At 36.5% G+C, this 21655-nt stretch overlaps 2 protein-coding genes across 3 annotated transcripts; both read left to right on the top strand.

Moving 5' to 3' along the window:
- Positions 1–5220: 5220 nt before the first annotated feature.
- On the top strand, positions 5221–9722 carry LOC133732915 (uncharacterized). The gene is made up of 4 exons (XM_062160529.1): positions 5221–5475; positions 5562–6702; positions 7586–8256; positions 8377–9722. The coding sequence occupies exons 2-4, from the start codon at positions 5594–5596 to the stop codon at positions 9396–9398; spliced, it is 2802 nt and encodes a 933-aa protein (XP_062016513.1). The 5' UTR covers positions 5221–5475; positions 5562–5593; the 3' UTR covers positions 9399–9722.
- Positions 9723–14993: 5271 nt separating this feature from the next.
- LOC133732712 (uncharacterized) lies at positions 14994–20425 on the top strand. Of its 2 annotated transcripts, none has more exons than XM_062160296.1 (15): positions 14994–15100; positions 15291–15418; positions 15524–15632; positions 15721–15825; positions 16334–16438; positions 16775–16858; positions 16948–17063; positions 17219–17320; positions 17438–17551; positions 17681–17737; positions 18149–18215; positions 18361–18414; positions 19167–19241; positions 19766–19801; positions 19916–20425. In XM_062160296.1, the coding sequence occupies exons 2-15, from the start codon at positions 15399–15401 to the stop codon at positions 20006–20008; spliced, it is 1137 nt and encodes a 378-aa protein (XP_062016280.1). In that variant the 5' UTR covers positions 14994–15100; positions 15291–15398; the 3' UTR covers positions 20009–20425. The 2 variants fall into 2 exon arrangements, with proteins under 2 accessions (XP_062016280.1, XP_062016279.1); XM_062160295.1 differs by having other exon boundaries at positions 19766–19813.
- Positions 20426–21655: the final 1230 nt, after the last annotated feature.

Below are 21655 nucleotides of genomic sequence, written 5' to 3'. Positions count from 1 at the left end.
TCACTGTGTAATATTGCTTCTTCCATATTGAATAAAAATGTCTGACCTCCTTCAACTCAAAACTTAGCTTAAGGAACGGATGTCCATATTTTGACCACTTTTCGATCACATATTCACATCTTAACCGTTCAGTTTTTAGATATATATGAGTAGATCATCTCTGCAAATTTTCAGTATGATCATTAAGTTATCCAAAAATGCAATTTACACGAATGAACCAAATCTGTCCAACCTGAACCATTCGCGTAAATTACAGTTTTGGATGCCTTAACGATCATCAATTTGACTGAAAATTTGCAGAAGTGATCTACTCATATATACCTAAAAACTATGGTTAAGATGTGAATATGCGGTCAAAAAGTGGTCAAAATATGGAAATCCGTTCCTTAAACTAAGTTAAGGACCTCCTTAGCATAGAAGTCCTATATATATATATATATATATATGAGAAAATTTTATAAATAATACTCCAAATAAAATCCATTCATCATTTTGATACATCACATTTCCAAACTATCATATTGGTACGTACCTCAACATTTAAACCCAACCCAATTTTAATACATTCTATTTATAACAGCGTCAATTCTATGGGTATTTTTGGCTTTTCATTTACTCTTTTTTTTTTTTTTCAATTCTTACCCTCCTAATCATGAAACTCTCTCTCCACCATCTGCTACTCTCATTACTCATTAGTCTCTTCAAATGGTACGCATCTCTCTCTCTCTCTCTCATTCATTCAAGTTTTGATTGTTATGGGTTTGCTTATTTTTGGATGATTACTGCTCATATATGCTTCCCTATCTCTGTTCCTAATTCACAAAAGTTTCAGAGATCAAAACTCATAAACTATTACTGGGTTTTGTCTCCTATGTGTTCATCTATGTGGTCATTTTTGTTTATCTCGCTCAGCCAAAGTTCGAATCGTTCTGACTAACAAAGAAACAAAATTGACCACCTTTAATTTCAGAACTTGGGGCTGTTTGGCTGTTTTCCAACCAGAGCCAATTGATCTTGTCACCTTGTAGGAGGGTTTACGAAATAGATCCATGCCATCTCTGTCGTTCTTGTAGAGATACTGGCTATTTCATAGGCTCTCTCATTGGCCTTGGAAAAAAGATGGGACAAGATTGAAATTGAATGATAATCAAGTGATGCTATTGATGCAATTAGGGGAAAGAAACATTCAAAATGGGAAGTTTACCCAATTCTCAGTCAAATCAAACGAAAACAAGACATATTTTTTCAAATTCGATAGAGTTGGGTTAACCGAGAGGCAGCTAATTGCTTGGCCTCACTTGCCAGCGCAGGTTGTGCGCTGATGAGGCATGGGTCATCAGACCCTCAACCTCCCTCATCCTCATTCTTTCGCGGCAACAGGGACTGTGTTATCACCGGCAAAGGTTGAAGACAGAGGCAATGACTTTGGATTCAAATAGCTATAAACATAGGGAGACCGGTTCGAGTTCAGATTCTTCTTTGGACTTTACGGGGGAGGGAGAGAGAGAGAGAGAGAGTATTCTGTGATTAGAAGGGGAAGAAGAAGGGGGAAAAAAATAGAAAATGAAAAGACAAAATTGTCCATGAAATAGCTTACATGGCAATGAATTTAATGCCGTTATAAGCGGAGGGTATGAAAATTGTGTTGACTTTAAATGTTGAGGTACCAATGTGATAGTTTTTAAATGTGATGTACCAAAGTGATGAATGGGCTTTATTTGGGGTACTGTTTGTAAAATTTTCTCTATATCTATACTACTATAGTACTATTAAGAGAAAACGGTTTGTTAGCTCGAATTTAAAATTTTGACAGAAATGACCCATAAAATTAATAAACTTTGAGAATTAATTAAATCATAAGGTCAATTATAACATTTACAAAATATATTTTTATTAAAAGAATAAACAAAAAAAAGAACCCACAACCCACTCTGCTCTCCCATTATCTATTCTCTGCAATAACCGTTTTCTTTTTTTATTGCACATGCAGAGCATGTGTGGAGAAAATCTAGTATATATAAATTAAAGTGGACATGTGTTGCATTTCTGGGATGACTTTATGAGACTTAATATTATTTTTTAGGTTACTATAGCAATGCTAGCTATTCTTTAGTCAAGTTTTAGCCAAAGTAGCTAAAAAATTATTTTGGCTAGCCATTTTTAAAATATGTTTGCATTAATTCTCTCTATGTTAGCTAGTTTTGAATTTCTATTATTTATTGAATAAAGAAAAAATAGTTTAAATGTATTTAGAAATTACATAAAACAACTTAAAAATTAAAATAAATGTCTTAAATTAACAAAAATAATAGAAAGCCTCATCTCGCTCTCTATATTTAGGAGTGAGATACCTAAAAGTAAAATGGAGAGCCACTTAAAATTGATAAAAAGGTACACACGCTCTCCAGAATAGCTAAGGAGCCAAGAAAGAGAGTCTACTAAAGATATTTTACTAGTATAGATGGGGAGGCTGTTATGAAACAATTTTAAAATATAAATTCTCGTCGAGGACAATTACCATTATAATAGATAGAAATTTCATTTAGAGATTTTTTATGTTTTGATATTTTTTTTTTGTCCCAATAAGCTTAAGATTTTGGCTCCGCCACTGGTCCCAATAGTCCTACTCGACTAAAAACTATCCAATCTCCACTACGAAGAGAGTAACATTTCTAGACGTACCTCAACATACCGGCCTCTACAATTAGAGATGGCAAAAATCCCTATCGGGTAGGGTACCCATCGGGTATTCGACCCTAACGGGGAGAAATTCGGGGGAAATCGAGTAACGGGGATGGGGATCCCCAGTATTCGAATTCTGAAATGGGGTACGGGATGGGGATGGTATTTTGAGCCCCATCCCCATAATCACCCAGTAAGCATTATATATATATATATATATATATATATATATATATATATATATATATATATATATTTGATATTATTTTGTTAATAAATATGTTCAAAAAAAGGAAGATTCTTTTAATAAAAGATCTTTATCAACATGTCAATTTTCCTTGATTGAAATAAGAAATTTATTTTATTTTGATGTTTGATTTTAACTTCATATTTTACAATCCATAATTATTTGTGTAAATTTTTATATAATAAATTAGTAATATTGTTAACGGGGATTGGGGCGGGTACGGGGACCTAATCCCCAATAGGGATGAAGATGGGGAATCCCCATAATATTGATGATTTTAACTTCATATTTTACAATCCATAATTATTTGTATAAATTTTTATATTATAAATTAGTAATATTGTTGACGGGGATTGAGGCGGGTACGAGGACCTAATCCCCAATAGGGACGGAGACGGGGAATCCCCAGTATCTTATTACGGGGATTGGGGCAAGTAAGGGGATGGAGAATGAAGTCAGGTATGGGAATGATAATTTAATCTCCTTACCCTACCCTCCCCATTGCCATCCCTAGCTACTACAATCAGGGTAATTGTTTAATCACCAAATAATAGTTATTTGTTTTTATTTTTTTTAAATTTCATGCAAGCTTCATGTCCATACTAATTTTCTTAATAGAACTAAATGATAAAGTAATCTGGGGTTCGCATCCAAAACTCATTGGCAATGGATGGAGTGGCTCAAATCCTTACAAACTCATAGGCAAGGTCCCATATTTTTCCCATGTGGGATGTTTATATTCTCAACACGCCCTCGCACGTGTGGCGGATTTTCAATTCATACACGTGGACAACTTTTTGGTGATGTGGAGTCCGTGTGGCCGTTAGGCATGCACACGTGGGATAACCCGCTCTAATACCATGATAAAGTAATCTGGGGTAAAGTAAACCAATTGGCAATAGATAGAGTGGCCTAAATCCTTATAAACCCATAAGCAAGATCCCATATTTTTCCCATGTGGGATGTTTATATCCTCAACACTAAACACATCTTAAAACCCACTCATACATTTTACTTAAACCGAAGTATCTGAAGCAATGACTATGTTTGTTCCACAGAGGTGTTCACACTAAAACAACCTGGTGCGACTGAATGTGATCGTAATGGGATCATTTTTCAAAAATGATAATAAACCTAATGTTCTGTTCTTCTTTTCTTAGCTTCTGCAACTCTAATGGCAACTCACCTACAAAAATACGACTTGACCAATTTAGGTTAATAACAGCGAGTGTTCCATATATACTTCCATTCATACTTTGCTTCCCTTAATTTTTCTAGCTGTTTTCCCATGGATAAAATAAGTCCTATTTTTGGTACTGCTAGCTACAAGCAAATCTATTCAGCCTACAGGTTTCTTGCAACGATGAACTCGTCAAAGTTTGGCAAAAACCCATAAACAAACTTATAAGCTTGCTGCAACGTTCAATTAGGCATCTTTATGCAAAAGGTCAAACTATATATTCAATATATAGTTTCACATTATTCTCTACTAATTATCTCTTCCCTACTCAATCCTTATGCCCTAATGCATATGCTTCCATTCCCTGTAACCTCGACGTGGCCTCTTCATTGACATAAGTTGTGGTGGTGGTGGTGTGAAATTCAGGTTTAGCTTTAAGCTTGCTTAGTTGAAGCAGGAAGAAGCTGGAGATCCCTTGGTTCATTTGATTCATTTTTACTTGATCCTCCCGTGGTTCTTTCTTTGATTCATTTTTACTTGATCCTCAAGGTAGTGTGTGTAACATGTCTGTCTTTCCTTTGAGTCCATATATGGTCTTTTCATGGTACATGTACTGAACTTATTAGGCAAAATTAATACTATTTTTCTTGGAAATTGGGTTTTGTCAATTTTGATCCCATTAGCTAAACTGTTTAATTTTCGTTAAACAATGATTATAAACCTTCCTAAGGTTCAGAAACTTAGACCTTGATTGGTCAATTATGAATCCAGTACGTAATTAGTAAATTTGAGTCAAAGAGAGTTGTGTTAAACACAGCAGTGCCGAAAACGCAGGGGAAGCCCTTTTCTAAGGCGTCAAAGCAGGCTTTAAAGTGGTGACTGAAGGGTGGAAATGTGAGAGTTGTAGTGAAGGAAACGCGTTAATTATCAAACCCCCCATTTCTTTAAAAATCACACATTTTGTTTCTCATTTTCTTTTAATATAAGCGTTAACTCCATGTGAGCTTTGATGCATTTTCCATGGGCTGCTTCCCCTGCACTTCTTGTGACCCTTTCTTTTATGTATATAAAAACCACTCGATCCGTTAGCTCGTCAACAAAATCAGGACCTGCTTAGTTTTAAAGCCCTTCTTGGCTTTTGCTATCTCTCCTCCTCCTTTTCATCGTGAACTTGACCCTCCAAAGGCTTTTCCTAAACGTGGTTCTACATTCTTGTGCTGCGTAGTTGGTGGTGAACTCCAATTGTTCTACGAAATTCCTCCGAGACAGTTCTATACATATCATCTTCTACTTTGTTTCAAAGAGATATCACTACTCCTAAAAGTTCATAGCATTTTCCAATTTGGTTTGTGTCTTGCATCTTTTGGTAAGCATCAAGCTTGGCTATGCATGTATACAATTTTGAGGTGTAGCGGGAGTTCTAAACTGATGGATTGTAAATGTTTCTTGCAGGTGTAACACGATTCTGTATACTTAAACATCATATGATGGGACTTGATCGAAATACGAATACGAGAAGTAGGGATTACTTGGAAGGAATGCTGAGTGATTATGTTGGAGGAAAAGCCAAGGGGAAACCTCAGAAGAGCACTTCTGCTAGGCTTGTCACAGCTCTCACTTGTCTCCAGTTTGCCTTTGCAGTTTACGCAACATTCCTTCTCTACTACATGAGCCCTTCCATCGATTTACGAACCAAACCAGACTTCACATGGGCTACCAAGATTGCACAGCAATGGAAACAGTACATAATCCCACCCCACATCATTGGTCACTATCAAGATTCTGCTTCTCTTGTGAGATTGGCCGAAATCCAACCCATCACTCCCTCCGAAATTTGCGAGCACGAAAAGATTGATTTCGAGCAGAAGAAGTCCAATGATGCTCAGATGATCAAGCTGAAAACAGAGCTTTACAATGAGGTGTTGGACTTCCAAAGCAAGAACATTGGTACAGAAACTCTTGCTCAGCTGATGGCAATGAAGTCCAAGTGGGATTTGAAAGGTCCCAACAGACCAAAAGTCACAGTGATCTTGAACCACTTCAAGAGGAAAACACTTTGTGCTCAGCTTGATGCCTTGCTCCAACAAACCCTTCCTTTCCACCATGTTTGGGTTCTTTCATTTGGGAGTCCAAATGAGCTCTCTTTGAAGAGAATCGTCGACAGCTACAACGATTCAAGAATAAGCTTCATAAGTTCAAGCTATGACTTCAAGTACTATGGAAGGTTCCAAATGGCTTTGCAAACCGAAGCCGATCTTGTGTACATTGTTGATGATGACATGATTCCCGGGAAGAAAATGCTGCAGATTTTGTCACATGTAGCAGGGACAGAGAAGTACAAGAACTCGGTTTTGGGCAGCATAGGAAGGATTTTGCCATTTAGGCAAAAGGACTTCACTTTTCCAAGCTATAGAAAGTTCAGGTCTAAGGAGGCAGGACTTTATTTACCTGACCCTGCATATGATATCACTCTTGATAAAATTGTGCAGGTGGACTTTCTTTCCAGCTCTTGGTTCTTATCTGCAGAGCTGATTAAGACACTTTTCATTGAGACACCCTTCACATTTTCGACCGGTGAAGATCTGCACCTTAGGTATGTGTTAATTATGATTACAACCCTTTAACTTCTGCGTTTTTGGTCATTTTTATCTGCATTGAAGTTTTTACCTTGAGCACAAACCTACATAGTAAATTGGAGTTACCTTGAGTCAACAATATTAAGTATATATATCAGAGGGTTTCTAGATTTGATTCTCAATATCTATTGGGAACACTAAAACCATGATTTGAATGCCTTGGTTGGATTAATTCAACTGTCTAGGGATTAAACTTGATCCTATAATTCCTATTTACTCGGAAACTCTTTAGACTTAATTTGAAGTTCTAATTCTGTACTTCATCAAATTTCTTTTCTTAATTGATAAATTTGGTTGAAGGAATCTTAAACTTACACTAATAATGGAGTTAACTTGTCTTTTATACAGCTGAATAGAATACCTTCTATTTAAAATAGGTATTCTATGCCCTGTTTCCACTATTTTGATTTTCTGCATCCACTTGTTTGTCTTATGTATATAATTTACTCCACATTATACATGTCCATTTTGCTTGATTAAGCAACAACCTTCTTGGAAAGATGGTTCTCTTTTTGAGATTCCCGAAAGCATTAGGGGCTTGTTATTGCACTCCATTGGCCAAAAGAACATTTTGGCCAACACCATTAGGGATATACACTAAAAGGACTTCACCAACCACTGAAAAAGGATTTTTTTTTTTTATTTAAGATTATTAAATAGCAGTTCCAAAAACAAAATTTCAAGTATATCTTGCCAACATTGGAAAATAGATCACATAAAGAGAGAACTAAAGTTTAATGATGTCAAAAATATATTGAGAAGACTTCTTGTCAATTAGGTACTATATCATTTATATGCTTCTAAGTCTCTAATGATGTTCCTTTCTTGATAAAAATGCAGTTATCAGCTTCAAAAGTACAGAAATGCTGGCTCATTTGTTCTTCCAGTTGACCCAAAGGATAAGGAAACTTGGGGTGACAGTGAACATAGACTTGCTTATGTATCCGAAACCACTGTAATTTTCAAAGACATTGTTCAAGTCCGAGACGATCAATGGTGGAAAGCACTATCTACTGGTTATATCACGCAGTGGGCTGCAATGCATCCTCAAAAAATTGATGTCCTTTTCTATGCTCATTCTGTTGATGAAGTTAAAGCACTCGCACCTCTTATTGAGAAATTCAGGTCCACTGTTGGAAAGAAAGCTTACATTGCCGTCTCTGGAGGCAATTTCTGCCCTTGTGAAGATGCAGCTACTGCACTCAAGTGGCCTAAGTTGGTATGCAAAGAGCGGAGGTTTAAGATCTTCGATTTGGCAGTGGGGGCTCTTTCGGGGATATCAAACTCGGAGGTGGTAGTGCTGCAAGGAGTATATGCTAGCATGAAAGGGTTGATCAAGATTCATAACCCGAGTGTGGTGATTGCAGTGGCTGACATTGATCCTAATGTGAAAAAAATTTTGAAAATGGCAACAGAGACTAATGGGAATGGTACAACATTGGTTCTTTTACCAAGGCCTTCAATATCAAAAGTTCTTTGGATGACTGATCTTCGAACAACAGCATTGCCAAGTAAGAATCCCAACTTTTCTCTTATTCAAATTCCTTGTAACTTAAGCTAACTCAATTATATATTCTACAAAATATTTAATAAGCATTAATTTGTTAACCAACAAAATTTATGCTTTGCAGATTGGAACAGAATGCGGATTTCTATCAACATTATCACCCAAAACCGGGTGCATTCCCTTACAAGGCTTCTCAAATCTCTCAGTGATGCATACTATCTTGGGGATGAGGTACCTATCAGCTTCAACATGGACAGCAAAGTTGATGAAGCAACTATTAGATTAGTAAGCTCATTTGACTGGCCTCATGGCCCTAAAACTCTCAAGAGGAGGATCATACAAGGAGGGCTTATTCGAGCTGTCAGTGAGAGTTGGTACCCTTCATCTGATGATGATTTTGGTCTGCTACTTGAAGATGATATCGAAGTCTCACCTTACTACTACCTATGGATCAAATACGCCCTCTTAGCCTACCACTATGATCCTCAAGTGTCTCTTCCCGAGTTGTCCTCAATCTCTCTCTACACCCCTAGGATAGTTGAGGTGGTGAAAGAAAGGCCTAAATGGAACCCAACACAGTTTTTTAAGAACATTCATCCAAACACACCTTATTTCCACCAGTTACCTTGCAGTTGGGGAGCAGTCTTCTTCCCCAAGCAATGGAGAGAGTTCTATGTCTATATGAACATGAGGTTCACCGAAGATGCCAAGAAAAACCCGGTTCAAATTCCGAAGTCCCGGACTAATGGTTGGCAAGCGTCATGGAAAAAGTTTCTTATAGACATGATGTACCTCAGAGGATATGTGAGTCTTTATCCAAACTTTCCAAACCAGGCAAGCTTTTCCACTAACCATATGGAACCCGGGGCTCATATCAGCGCCAAGGACAATGTTGTGAAGCATGACAAGTCAGATTTTGAAGTGCCATTGTTGAAGGAAGACTTCCGAAATTTCTTGCCAGGTGGCAAATTGCCTCCGGCCTCAAGATTGCCATCTTTGAACCTCTTCAACATGCCGGTTTCTCTTAAAGGCTTAAAGGCTGCTGGAGCCAAGTTGGGGCAGGATGTGATTGGATGCAACAATGCCACAGAGATAGTCATGGTTGATCATCAAACCGGTCTACCAGCACGCTGTGCCAGGTTCTGATAAATCGAATTGTTATTGATCATTCTTTAATTTTATAAACAAATATAGTTCTGTTTCTTCATTTTTTATGTGGGAGGACAAAAAACAGAGTTGGATAAGATGGGAAGGATAGGATTTTAGCAAAGAAATTTGGGATCATGTTGCTCACTAATGTTGTAGTGCAGCCTAAAGGGGTTTGCAGAACTACATAAGCAACCAAAGTGGTTCATGCAACTTTGTAAGCAAAAGGAAAGGATTGTTCAATGAATGAAAATCTCTCTGAAATGGTTCAATCTGGAAAATTCTCTTTTTAATTATCAATTTCTACTTGAGATCTTATATACTACACTTCTTCAATTTGTATTCAATATCTCAATTTCTCTGAATGTTATTAAACTTTTTCTTCAATAGAAGAGCAAGAGCAGCACAGCATTTCTACAGCCCTATTAACAGAGCAATATGTAACAACTCCGGTCCAATACGAGACAATGGATCCCAAATGGGATAGGAAACGTAAACATGATCCATAAGGCGCCCAACACATAATTGGGCTTGTGATGCCCTATCGGGCTGGCCGAATGTGAGAAAATTTCTAGAAATACTATAAGCGATATACTTGACCTCCAGGAATCCTAGGTCAATCTGGCATAAGAATTTCTACCTTGTAAGGACCTTAACCAACCCATATAAACCACATTTCACACGGTAAGGAGGTATGAGTTCATACAAATTTAAGCAATTCACTTTAATCAAATGCACCCCTAACTTGATCGTCGGAGAGTTCTTGACCAACATCACCCCAACGTTATAACCATCCGAAGAATTTCTCTCTCTTGTTACAGGTCATCTTCGTCCGAGTTACTAGGGTGGAGAAAATCGAGCAACACAATATCCTAATTGAGCAACATGGTAATTGAAGAAAAAAAAAATCACCTTCCTCCCAACGGAAGAAAAGAGTGAGATTTTGAGCACATGCCAAGAGGCAACTTCCACCACCAATACACGCAATTATGGTACGACTGAAAATTCTTTGATCAAATGATTAAAACAAAATTTTTGTATATGCACGCTTAGAAAATCCCGAGCATTAGAAAAACAATAAGAGGAGGCAGATCACCCTCCTCATAAACCCCAAGTTGTCCTGTCAGATAAGTAAGCCCATATGACCAAGACCATATAAAGGGTCGGGCCCATAAGCTTCCAAATCCCCTACCACCGGCACCTCCCCCAGAAGATTTAGGGAGAATTGATGTGCTCATATTTTCCTATATTTCTATGCCTCTTTATCTTGATATTTATGTTTAGTTCTCCTTAATTATGATTCATTTACATCTTTTAGTGTTTTTGTAGGTTTGTTCCATAGAAAGAAGAAAATAAGCCAAATAAGCTAACTAGGATTGAAGGCAATGTGCAATCCCAAGTCCCAGAATCTGCCAGTGCAGAACATCCAAATTCTCCGAATTACTGGGAAAGTACTAGATCGAATTATACAATGAATCATTGGAAAGCTATGAATGTCTACTTTCTGTAGAATTTTACGGATCTCGATCTCGATTTCAATACTTCTAGAGAAAGTTATGATTGTTTGATTGAAGATAGGTCAGAAAGGGAAATCTGCTCGGGAATTACAAATGTTTGTGCAGGACTCAAGTTCCGCGGCACAAGATCGTCAATCCTAATGTTTTAAGGAAGTTAATTCAAATGAGGATTCAATGATGAACTTATTCCTACTTTTACTGAAGATATTTCAAGGTTTTCCCATTCCAAATAAAGAAATGAATCTGATCCCAAGTCTAACAATGAAACTTGAAGCCAAATATGAGTAGGAATCTTCCCTATAAATAGGAGAACAAAATTCACATAGAAGAAAGTCTCGGAAGCACAATGTAAGTGCCTATGGAGCAGATACGACTCATCCTTCTTTTCCTTTCCATTCTTTTTATATTGTTCCTATGTTTTATTTAGTTATCTTTTGTTAAACCTTTTTCTAGGGTTAGGATCATGCCCTAGCATGATTATTTATGTATGTTGATGTTTTAGTGATGGATTTATAGCCTCGTTATGATAAATGCTTAATCACTATTTGAATTTATGCTTTATGCTTTATGTTTAAGTTCTTTGATTGATCACCTTAGGTCTTTGCATTTAGTAATTGGAAGATAAATTTGAAGTAGAGATGCAATATAATTTGATTAGCTTCTTGTGATTAAGTTTGGTAAAATATATTATTACTTGAGAGAGACTAATTGTTTGCTTGATTCTCTTGTTTTCTAAAACGTAATGAATCCTTGCATGTTAAATTTATACCTGAGAATGATAGACTGCATAGCTAGGGTATAAGATCTTTACCCGAGAGGGAGAGCATCATACACTTAAGGAAAACTATGGTCTGAATGCCATACCTGGACTTAGATACGGGAATTGTCATCTAGAGAAACAAAAGAATCTGTTAATTGCATTGAAACATAAATAGGATTGTTGGTGGTTGATTTTGAAACCCTAGGTTCTATCATCTTTGCTATTTAACTTATATTTTGTTTGTTTCTTTCTTTCTTTAATTTTCACATTTTCTTTATTAAAAAATCTAAAAACAATATCTTTTATCTCTGGATTGTTCATTATGTTTTTGTGATTTTGTGTTTGGATTAATTGAGTTAGAATTTAAATTGATTATCAATCTTCAGTTGGAACGACCTCGTACTTGCACACTATATTAACGACGATTTGTGCGCTTGCGAGTTTTAATTAAAATTTCACAACAAGAATCATATCAAAGGAGAAAGCTCCTCAACCCAGCCGCACTCTAGATACACACTACCAGCTATGGCCTTACATTTGGAGTCTTCTTGAACCACCACCATAATTAGAGAAAACGATTGGACCAGAATTGGCTAATTCAAGCCAATTGCATATGTAGTCGGAATTACATTGAGAGAAGCAATCGTTAATGGAGACTTGTTCCCCTCCAACAGAAGCCACCAAAAGGTAGTTGAATCTGTAGCAAAAGGCTCCAAGACATCACTACCAATACGGGACGAAACCCACAAACCATCATAGAGGAAAGCTTGGATTCGCCATTGATTCCTTCGCACAACAATCATCCTTGGAGCGAGACGCCATCGGAGGTCGATTGAAGTCAACATTGAGAGAAAAATGCCTCTGAAAGACAACACTGAAAACCTAGACTAGGTCGATAAAAAGAGAGTGGCGCTCTCATTTTTTTTCAACCTAGCTATATATCATAGGACCTTTAATGAGTTACTTGGCAAATCTAAAGTCAGAATATAATAACTTCAAAATTCGAAGTTATATCTAGTCAAGCTAAGAGTGAAAACTTTTTCATTGCAGAGTGTCCAATACTTTTATACACCTTTGGAAATGCAAACTTTCTCTTCACATTTGTTATATAGCCCTCAATATTTTTGACACACGATCTAACATGTGAATGCCACATGAAATAACCACAATGACAACCACCTTTTTACAAAAACGTTTTTTGTTCTATACACCTCACTCGCATTTTGATAGTAAGAAGCAAACCCCCCTCCCCCAAAAAAAGGAAAAAAAAAAAATTTTGTTTTAACTTGTAAGGATTATCTTTTTAGATAATACATTCTAGTCTGCAACCGTTTAAAACAGCAATACAAGAAAATTTTCAGTTTTGTTGGGTGAAGGAATTGAAGTACCATGCCGTAGGTGGTTTTTCTATTATGTTTGTTTTATGGAATTTCACTCCGGTCAAATCATTTATTTCAATTTTCTTTTCAACCTTCTGACTTACGTAGCCTAAATAATGTAATAACTAGCAATGACCTCTCTCCCTCCCTCCCTCCTACTCTCGTCCTCCTCCTCCTCCCCCCCCCCCCCCCCCCCCCCCAATCTTCTCCCCCATGATGTTCATTTCAAGAACTAATGGAGATAGTGTCTATTGATTAATTGATGTACTGTTCTTTTTGTGTCTAAGCGTTTTGTTGGTGGCTGTGGTGAGAGTCACAAGGAAAGGATAATGTCTGGTGGTGTTCGATCTGTTTCGTTTGCTTAATAATTATTTCTAGATTTCATGTTTCATTCTATCAGTTTTTCTTATTTTCTCTGTTGCTTTTGCAGATTAGATTCATTGTTCTCCTATCCACACGTTGTGAAGAACTTGAGCAATAAGAACTTGTGTACTATCGCTTCTCTTCGTCATTGGAAGAAGTAGATACGTGATCTTCTCATTGTTGGGTTGATATCTGGAACAAGTTTCTAAATAGGCCTTGATGCTTAGAGAAAGTGCTTCATCTTTAACGAAGTTGTACCAGATTCCGGTGAACAACCAGCTATTGTTGAAACGGTTGTCTTTGCGACTGCTGCGGTTGGTTCATCTGAGCAATTACGGACGTTTGTGGCCCAGCGGTTGTTTGTGCTTTGAAATTTGGAACATCAGTTACATGATTATTATGGGCCACATGTCCACTACACTCACGTGACTATTTTGAGCCTCACATGCCTACTGCAAGAGAGACGATGGATGATTCTATATGTCATCATTTGGCCCGCAGGCCCAAAAGCTCATGGGCGCCCGCCTGGCTCGGCCCGCAGCAAAGCCCATCTTAGCCTTGTCCATTGGGCACGAGGCAGGGCTAGGGCGGAGAGTTAAAAGCCTAGATCCGGCCTATTAAAGGCTGCCCAGCTCAGCTTTATAAGCCTAGCCTGAAAGCCCATTCAATTCTAGTATCAGTATTTTTTTATGTAGTTATATTGAACTAATTATTGCATTAGGCTATATTTTTCTTTAATTTTATATTTTATTTTGTTTAATCATTAACATATCATCATAATTTTCTACACATGCTCTGCATGTGCAAATTATTATTATTACTTTTTTTCATAAAATAAAAAAGAAAAAAGTTGGTTATTGCAGAGAAAAGAAAATGTGAGAGAGAAAAGTGGGTTGTGGATACTTTTTTTTTAATAAAAATACAATTTGTAAATGTCTTAATTATCCTTGTGATTTAATTAATTTTCAAAGTTTATTAATCTTCTAAGGTCAATTCTGTCAAAATTTTAAATTTTGGCTAACAAAGCTTCTTCTCTTAATAATAGTATAGATAATAATAGTAACTGCTCGGGGGAAATGAATCTCAATAAAAATCGAGCGTTTTAATGTCCTCTTTTTTTTTTTTCCTTATTGAAATTTTTTTTTTCCTATTCATACCCCTTACCAATCCCTTCGAAATCAAACAACATTTATTATTCTCGGATATGTAATACGTGAACCATACGAGACCTCTAAGTCTTTAAAATTTTCAATTTATTCTTCACCAGTTGATTTAGATTCGAACGGAATCACAGAGCACTACACTCTTCAAATTTATCAATAAATAGCATTAAGTAATAGCATAAAACTGCAATTTTCCTAAGTTAACAAAATTTTCATCTTTGCAATTTTCCGTAAAAATCCTCTTGCGGGTGATCAGTACGTGGCGCGCATTGAAGAAAAAGACAAAGGAGAAACCGATACGTTTCAAAGTGCAGCGGGGCAATTTCGTCACACAAAAAAATTGGAGCCAAAGCCCAGAAAATCCAGAGACCAGAAAAAAAAAAAAAAAAAAAAAAAAAAAAAAAAACATACCATAATGTTTAGAATTCCATTCTAAAGTAAACTCTTATAGCCGTGTGTAGGGTGTGTGGCAGCACATTGTCTCCCTCCTCCCCTCCACGATACGATCGTCCACGCGCGCGTAAGTTTCAAACCCTCGAAACCTCTCTGTTCTGCAATGCCATTCAATTTCGTGGGTTTTCTTGCGTTCTTTGATTTCCATTGCGGTTCGTTTTCAATCATATGTTGTGATTGAATGTGATAATGTGATATGGGAATTGGGATGAAATCGTTGATGTTGATTCTGGGTTGTGATTTTCATGTCGAAATAGGAGTGAAAGTTGACGGCTTTGATTGGGAGGAGATTGAAGAATGCAATATTGGGTTAAGCAGTTGCTGAATGAGCTTTTGAGTTAAGAGTGTCAGGGACAACAAGAATAATGGGCACTGTAAACCGCAGGTCTTAATTTGATAGACAAAAACGATTGACATATTACTCTCTGTTCTGTTCTGTTCTGTTCTGTTTCTTTGGTGTTTTTGTTAATTGTTAATTTTGATTTTACAGTGGAGTTAGAAAAACAAATGACAGTGCCAGGGTTATTTTCTATACAAGTGTTGGACTTCTCTTTGGATTTTTCATTGGTGTATCATTGCAGGCAGCTTTTCTAACAAAGGTATTATATATTGGGCCAACCCTCTACCAGAATTGGTTTTGTTGAATTAGGATGCATATATGTACTTGATGTGTTCGGAATTTTGCAGGTTAGGTTTTCACTTCCATCTTTTGATGTATACTTTCCCGATATGCGTAGAACAACTAACACAAACAAAAGTCTTGAGGATGAAGGATCAGAGGGTGTTCCTAAGGTACTTATTATGGTTACTGCCTGAATATTTTGTTCATTGTTGACTTTTCATTTTGTTCAACTTTGAAGAGCAATGACTCATTGTATAGTTGTAAAAGGATGTAATTATAAAGATTCAATGTTCTTGTAATTTTAACAAAAAATATATGATGTAATCATTTGGGAGATCATTAAATTTCCGGCAAAAAGTTCCTGTTTTTATTAGGTGGTATGGGCTGATATTCCCTTTATATATTACGCCCAATTTTTCATGGCTCTGTGTTTAGGAAATTTTCTAATCTTTCTCTATCTTGAATGTATCCTCATGTTTGTCTGTCAATGCATGGTTCATATATACAGCTGTCTGATCAAATATGCTTCCTTCTCATTTTCTTCTTAGCACTTATCATTAAGTTGAGTGGTGACATAGAATTTGTCTATAGGGTCCTAAATTTTTTTTTCAAGTGTTAGTGCCAGCCATAATTTATGTTCATTGTATGATTATTGTTGTTTTGTTCATTTGATTACAGATATATGTTCCAACAAATCCTTCTGGTGCTGAAACACTACCACCAGGAATTGTTGTTTCACAAACTGATTTGTATATGCGCAGATTATGGGGTGAACCCAGTGAGGTATGATATATGTTATTGATAGTGAAAATAGCAGCTTTCCTTATATTTCAAAAGGTATTGTCTGAAATGTCAGAATAAATTAGGTTTCATTAGTTTTAAACTTTCGAAGTGGATAGGGGTCATTGGAAGGAAATATTAGTTTGAAAATATGGTTGTAGGTGATGGTGGTAATTTTAGCCAAATGGTGTCTCTGTGCACATATATTGCATGTGTGACCTGCTGACAATGACGGAATAACAGTTACTCTCTAGCTTTTGAGGCTTTTAGTTATTGTCCATGCTCCTTTATTATTTAGGTTTCTGAAAATGTCTTACTACAATACCTTTGAATCTGCAGGATCTAAAAACAAAGCCAAAGTACTTGGTAACATTTACCGTTGGTATTAATCAGAAGAAAAATATTGATGCAGCAGTTAAAAAGGTTTTATGATGTGCCATTCTTTGTGTTTCTTTTATTTATTTTTTATTTCCTATTCTACAATGCTGAGGTTAAATCTTACATTTTGGTAGTTCTCTAAGGATTTCACAATCTTGCTTTTTCACTATGATGGCCGGACTAGTGAATGGGATGAATTTGAGTGGTCAAAGAGAGCAATTCATGTTAGTGCGAAGAGACAAGCAAAGTGGTAAGTATCGGTGCCTTTGATAGTGTAAAAGCTATCATATGAGTAGCTTTAACTGATGAGAGACATAGTTGAAGTATTTCTTCTTTTCTTGCATTCTAATGTAGAGTCGAACTTTCTGCAGCCTGTTTCATTAGATATTTTTCAATGTATCACAGGTGGTATGCAAAAAGATTTCTGCATCCTGATGTTGTGTCAGCTTATGATTATATATTCATTTGGGATGAAGATTTGGGGGTAGAACACTTCAATGCAGAGAAGTAAGTTTCTTTTTCATTGATCATATTTTCTGGTCTTTTCTTTGGTTTTTATTATTCAAGTTTTAGTAATCATGTCTCTTGTACCTTATTCTCCCATTGATCCATGTGATTTTGCAGGTATATTGAGTTGGTTAAGAAATATGGTTTGGAAATCTCTCAACCTGGTCTTGAGCCCAATAATGGTTTGACATGGGAGATGACAAAGAGGAGAGGTGACAGAGAAGTCCACAAGTACTCTCTCTACTTCCACGCTCGACCCGTTCCTCTAATACACAGACACTTGTCTCATTATATAGCTAGAAATGTGCCATGTTGTGAAAATTGATTGTCACCTTTTCTTATGTCTGGATTGATAAACAGGGATACAGAAGAAAAACCGGGCTGGTGTAGTGACCCACATCTTCCCCCTTGTGCAGCGTATGCTCTCTCTCTCTCTCTCTCTCTCTCTCTCTCACTTATAGCATTGTTTGTGTGTACTTCTGCATGCACATTACTGTTGATACTCATGCTTTTATGATGATTGAAGTTTCCTGCTTAAACAATGTGGATATAACTCACCTGACACAATGTGTCCATTTATTAGCTTCAGTTGAAGTTTTTAAATTGAGCTTTATTCAGTTACCAATGTGTTTGGACTTTGGAGAGTAGGGATTGTTAATGTGGGTATACTTATAAATATTGCAAGAGTAAATTAAAATTGAGCTTGAAGGAAGATTTATTATATGACCAGGCAGAAATTTTGTTCTTCTGCTTAATTCTGAATTTCTGATGTCAAACTATGGTTGGAATGAGTCTAACAAATAACACTTCCATCTGAGCATCTTTCAGGTTTGTGGAAATAATGGCCCCTGTCTTTTCTCGGGAAGCTTGGCGTTGTGTCTGGCATATGATTCAGGTATACTGTGTTGTTAGGATTTTCTGGCTAGGCTATTCATACTTGAGGACTTTAAATTAACTGATATTTTATTTTGAATGATTTTTGCTACTTCTTTCATAACATTTGAACACTTGGTAATGAAATTCTTTTATGATACTTGTAGAATGATTTGGTGCATGGATGGGGATTGGATTTTGCTCTCCGAAGATGTGTAGAGGTTAGCAGTTTTTTTTCGAGTCATTGTTGATATTCTTCTGTCTTCAGTAGGATTTTTGCTTCTGTTATGCCCTATATTGTTGGTTATCTTTCAATTGCATAGTTTCAAGCCTCCACTGGAAGATTCATGCTGGCACAGTAGTAAAGGCTTGGCAAAATGCAATGTTTCATTCAATTGTCCCATTTATTGGTTACTGGCGTCACCTGTTATTGGCCCCTCCAGTTGCTGCGTAATTATTTAAAACAAGGAAATATTAAAGCAAAAAATGAAGGTTTACCCTTTGAAGAGATAACCTTGCATGAAATTTACTTTATTTAATATTTGCAGAGTAGTTTTCTAAAACCCATGAAACAATGTGTTGACAGTAGGGCAGCAATAACTAACTGCACCTGTCAATACCAAGGAACTTGAAAGCAAGTGCGACCCAGTTCTAGTTTAAATGATAAAAACTTAATATCTTTGAATTCAGTTTTAATGCAATTAAGAGATATCCCATGTTTAGCTAGTTCAGGTAAGAGTACAGTAATGTTTTTGGTTCATAAGAATGCCTATCACCTATGGACGTTTTGGCATTAATTTATTTACGAAATGCACTAGTTCTGAGTGTGGATAAATGTTACAATGTTTAACTGTCCGCATTAATTTGTCTGTGTTGCTCCACATTGTTCATTTGTTGCAATGCAACTACTAAATGAGGTAGGCCTTTGAGAAAGCCCTAATACTGTTGTTTTCCATTCCTATTGTCTCACTAGCCTGCACATGAAAAGATTGGCGTAGTTGATTCACAGTGGATTGTTCATCAAGTGATTCCTTCCCTTGGGAGCCAGGTCAGTCATCATTTCTGTGTTCTCTAGTTTTGCATTGTTTCCAAGTTTTAATCTCCTGTTGGGTATATTGTATGAGGGTGGAAAAGTAGGTTACGATAAGAAAAGGTCCAGGTTTTGATCCCTTCTGATGTAGCCGAAAAATGTATTGGTTTCTCTCTCGTGTAGTAATACACCTCATCATTATATGTTTATGGTACATAGAGAAGTTTGTCTAATGCATCTTTCCTTGGTTAGCATTAGAATATCCCAAGAACATAAAAGGGTCCATGTATGTGATATAGGTGTGATTTGGGTTGGCTAAGTCCTCTTCTTCTAATTTTGCATTCAGGCCATAAAAACGGATGCCTCTGTCTAGGTGAACATATCATGTGATGAAAGTTAGTTAATACCACATCCTTATAGCAACTTTGTTGTTATCTTGATTAATGGAAATGCATATTATTTGATTTAATAAGGTAAACACCTTGTCTTTCTATAATAAGCCAGGGAATTTTAATGATTTTCAAACCATCATCAATTTTCAGGGAGAGTCTGAGGATGGAAAATCGCCCTGGGAATCGGTACGTGACATGGTATCAAGATCTTATTTCTCCTCCACTTTTTTTGAATTTGATATATTGTCATACATGGTTGGATTGAATATTTTCTGTTCTTGCACGGTTCCCCTCATGCAGGTGAGATCAAGGTGCAAAAATGAATGGGCTGAATTCCAGTCTCGCATACTCGGTGCAGACAAGGCATACCTTGCTAAGAGGGGAAGGGGATAGAGTATGAATTACTTCCTTTTAAACAAATAGCATCCACCCCCCCATCCCATCCTTTTTCCAGCATCTTGTACATGTTTTCCATCAACCATGAAGGGGGTGTCAAAAGAATCCAATTCCTACTGTATTATTTTTCACTTTTCTGAGCCAGATTTATGTATCTACACACTGATAGTTTTATAAGAGAAGAGAATTTTACACCCGCCAATGATCTTGTTTTGAGTATCTTGCTTGTGCATGCGGTTTCTCCAAGGGTACCAGAAATTATCTTACCAGCGAAGTCAGAAGGGAGTTGGATTCAAATTTTGCCTGGATTTTTGAACAAATTCACATTTGTATCATGTTCAGAACACATTACTCAAATTCCTTATTTTACAAAGTATGGAAAGATTGCAATGAAGTTGAATTTGTTCATGTTGTTGAGTTTGGTGGATTGTTTTTTTTTTTTTTTTTTGTTGCAGCATGTTTCTAAATTTACATATTGTATATTGTGAGTTGTGACAAGTTTTTTTTTTTTTCTTTTTTATTAGAACAACTTTTTCCTTAGTTGAACTCAAAGCCTTCCATTTACAAAAGAGGGACCAATATTACTACACCAAATGGTATTGGGCTTATTGACCAAGTTTATGAACCATTATGGATTGTCCAAACTACTCTCTAGTCTAAAAAATGAAAACTCATAATGAAATCAAAATATTATTATTTTTGGTGTAGTTAGTGATAGGAAGAGTCTTTTTCAGAGCTAGGGTTTCTCTCTGCCTCCATCGTCTCTCAGCATCCTCGAAGTTTCTCACCATGGTCGATGAAGTATCAGCACGTTTGGCGGCTACACTAGCTATCTCGGAGGACAGGAGGACTTCTTTCGGTCTGGGGCTTCCATAATCGCTTCTTGATCTGGAAGCAGGGCGAGCGGTATATCTTTCAATTCACATCGGCGGAGGACTGATTGAAGGTGGTGGATGGAGGACCGTTTTTTTTGGGAAGTTTGTGTTGGCCGTGTCTGAGTTCAATGGCCTATGTGATGCGGCAATGGTGCCTAATCACTTTGTTTCCAATTTGGTTGAGATCCTTGGTCTCCTGCCAGCCTTGATGACAGAGGGGGTTGTTGCTTTGGTTGGTTCAACATTGGGTTCAGTGGTACAGCTTGATAAGTCGGGTCTATGATGCAGAGCCGGCCCTGGGCATAGGCCCAATAGGCCCAGGCCTAAGGCCGCCAAAAAATTTACATCTCCTTTTATATATGAGAAATTTTAAATACATACCCCAAACTACTTAATACACATCCTTATTATTTTATATTTTAAATCAGATTTTATAGGTAGATTAAATGACAAAAATAGACATCTATGTATTAGAAGAAAAATAATAATAATCATATCTTCCATATATTATTCTATAATTATAAAACACAATGAATTTCTATACATGACATCCTCATTCAAAACAAGAATAAAGTTAGAAATCATCTAATTTAAATTTTCCTTAAATAAATTGTAATTAAATGGGGTGAGAGACCATATAATTTAGAATTTCAAAATATTTAATGTCATTGGTTTTTAAAACATATCGCTTTACTCCCACTTTTTAGTTTTTTTTTTTTTTTTCTTTCTAAAAGTTATGATTGACTAAATTTATTATTTAATATAAAAC

The sequence above is a fragment of the Rosa rugosa genome, chromosome 2, assembly GCF_958449725.1.
Source record: "Rosa rugosa chromosome 2, drRosRugo1.1, whole genome shotgun sequence".
Taxonomy (NCBI): domain Eukaryota; kingdom Viridiplantae; phylum Streptophyta; class Magnoliopsida; order Rosales; family Rosaceae; genus Rosa; species Rosa rugosa.
The sequence above is the reverse complement of the archived record's forward strand: the minus strand, read 5'-3'. Positions and strand labels throughout refer to the sequence as shown.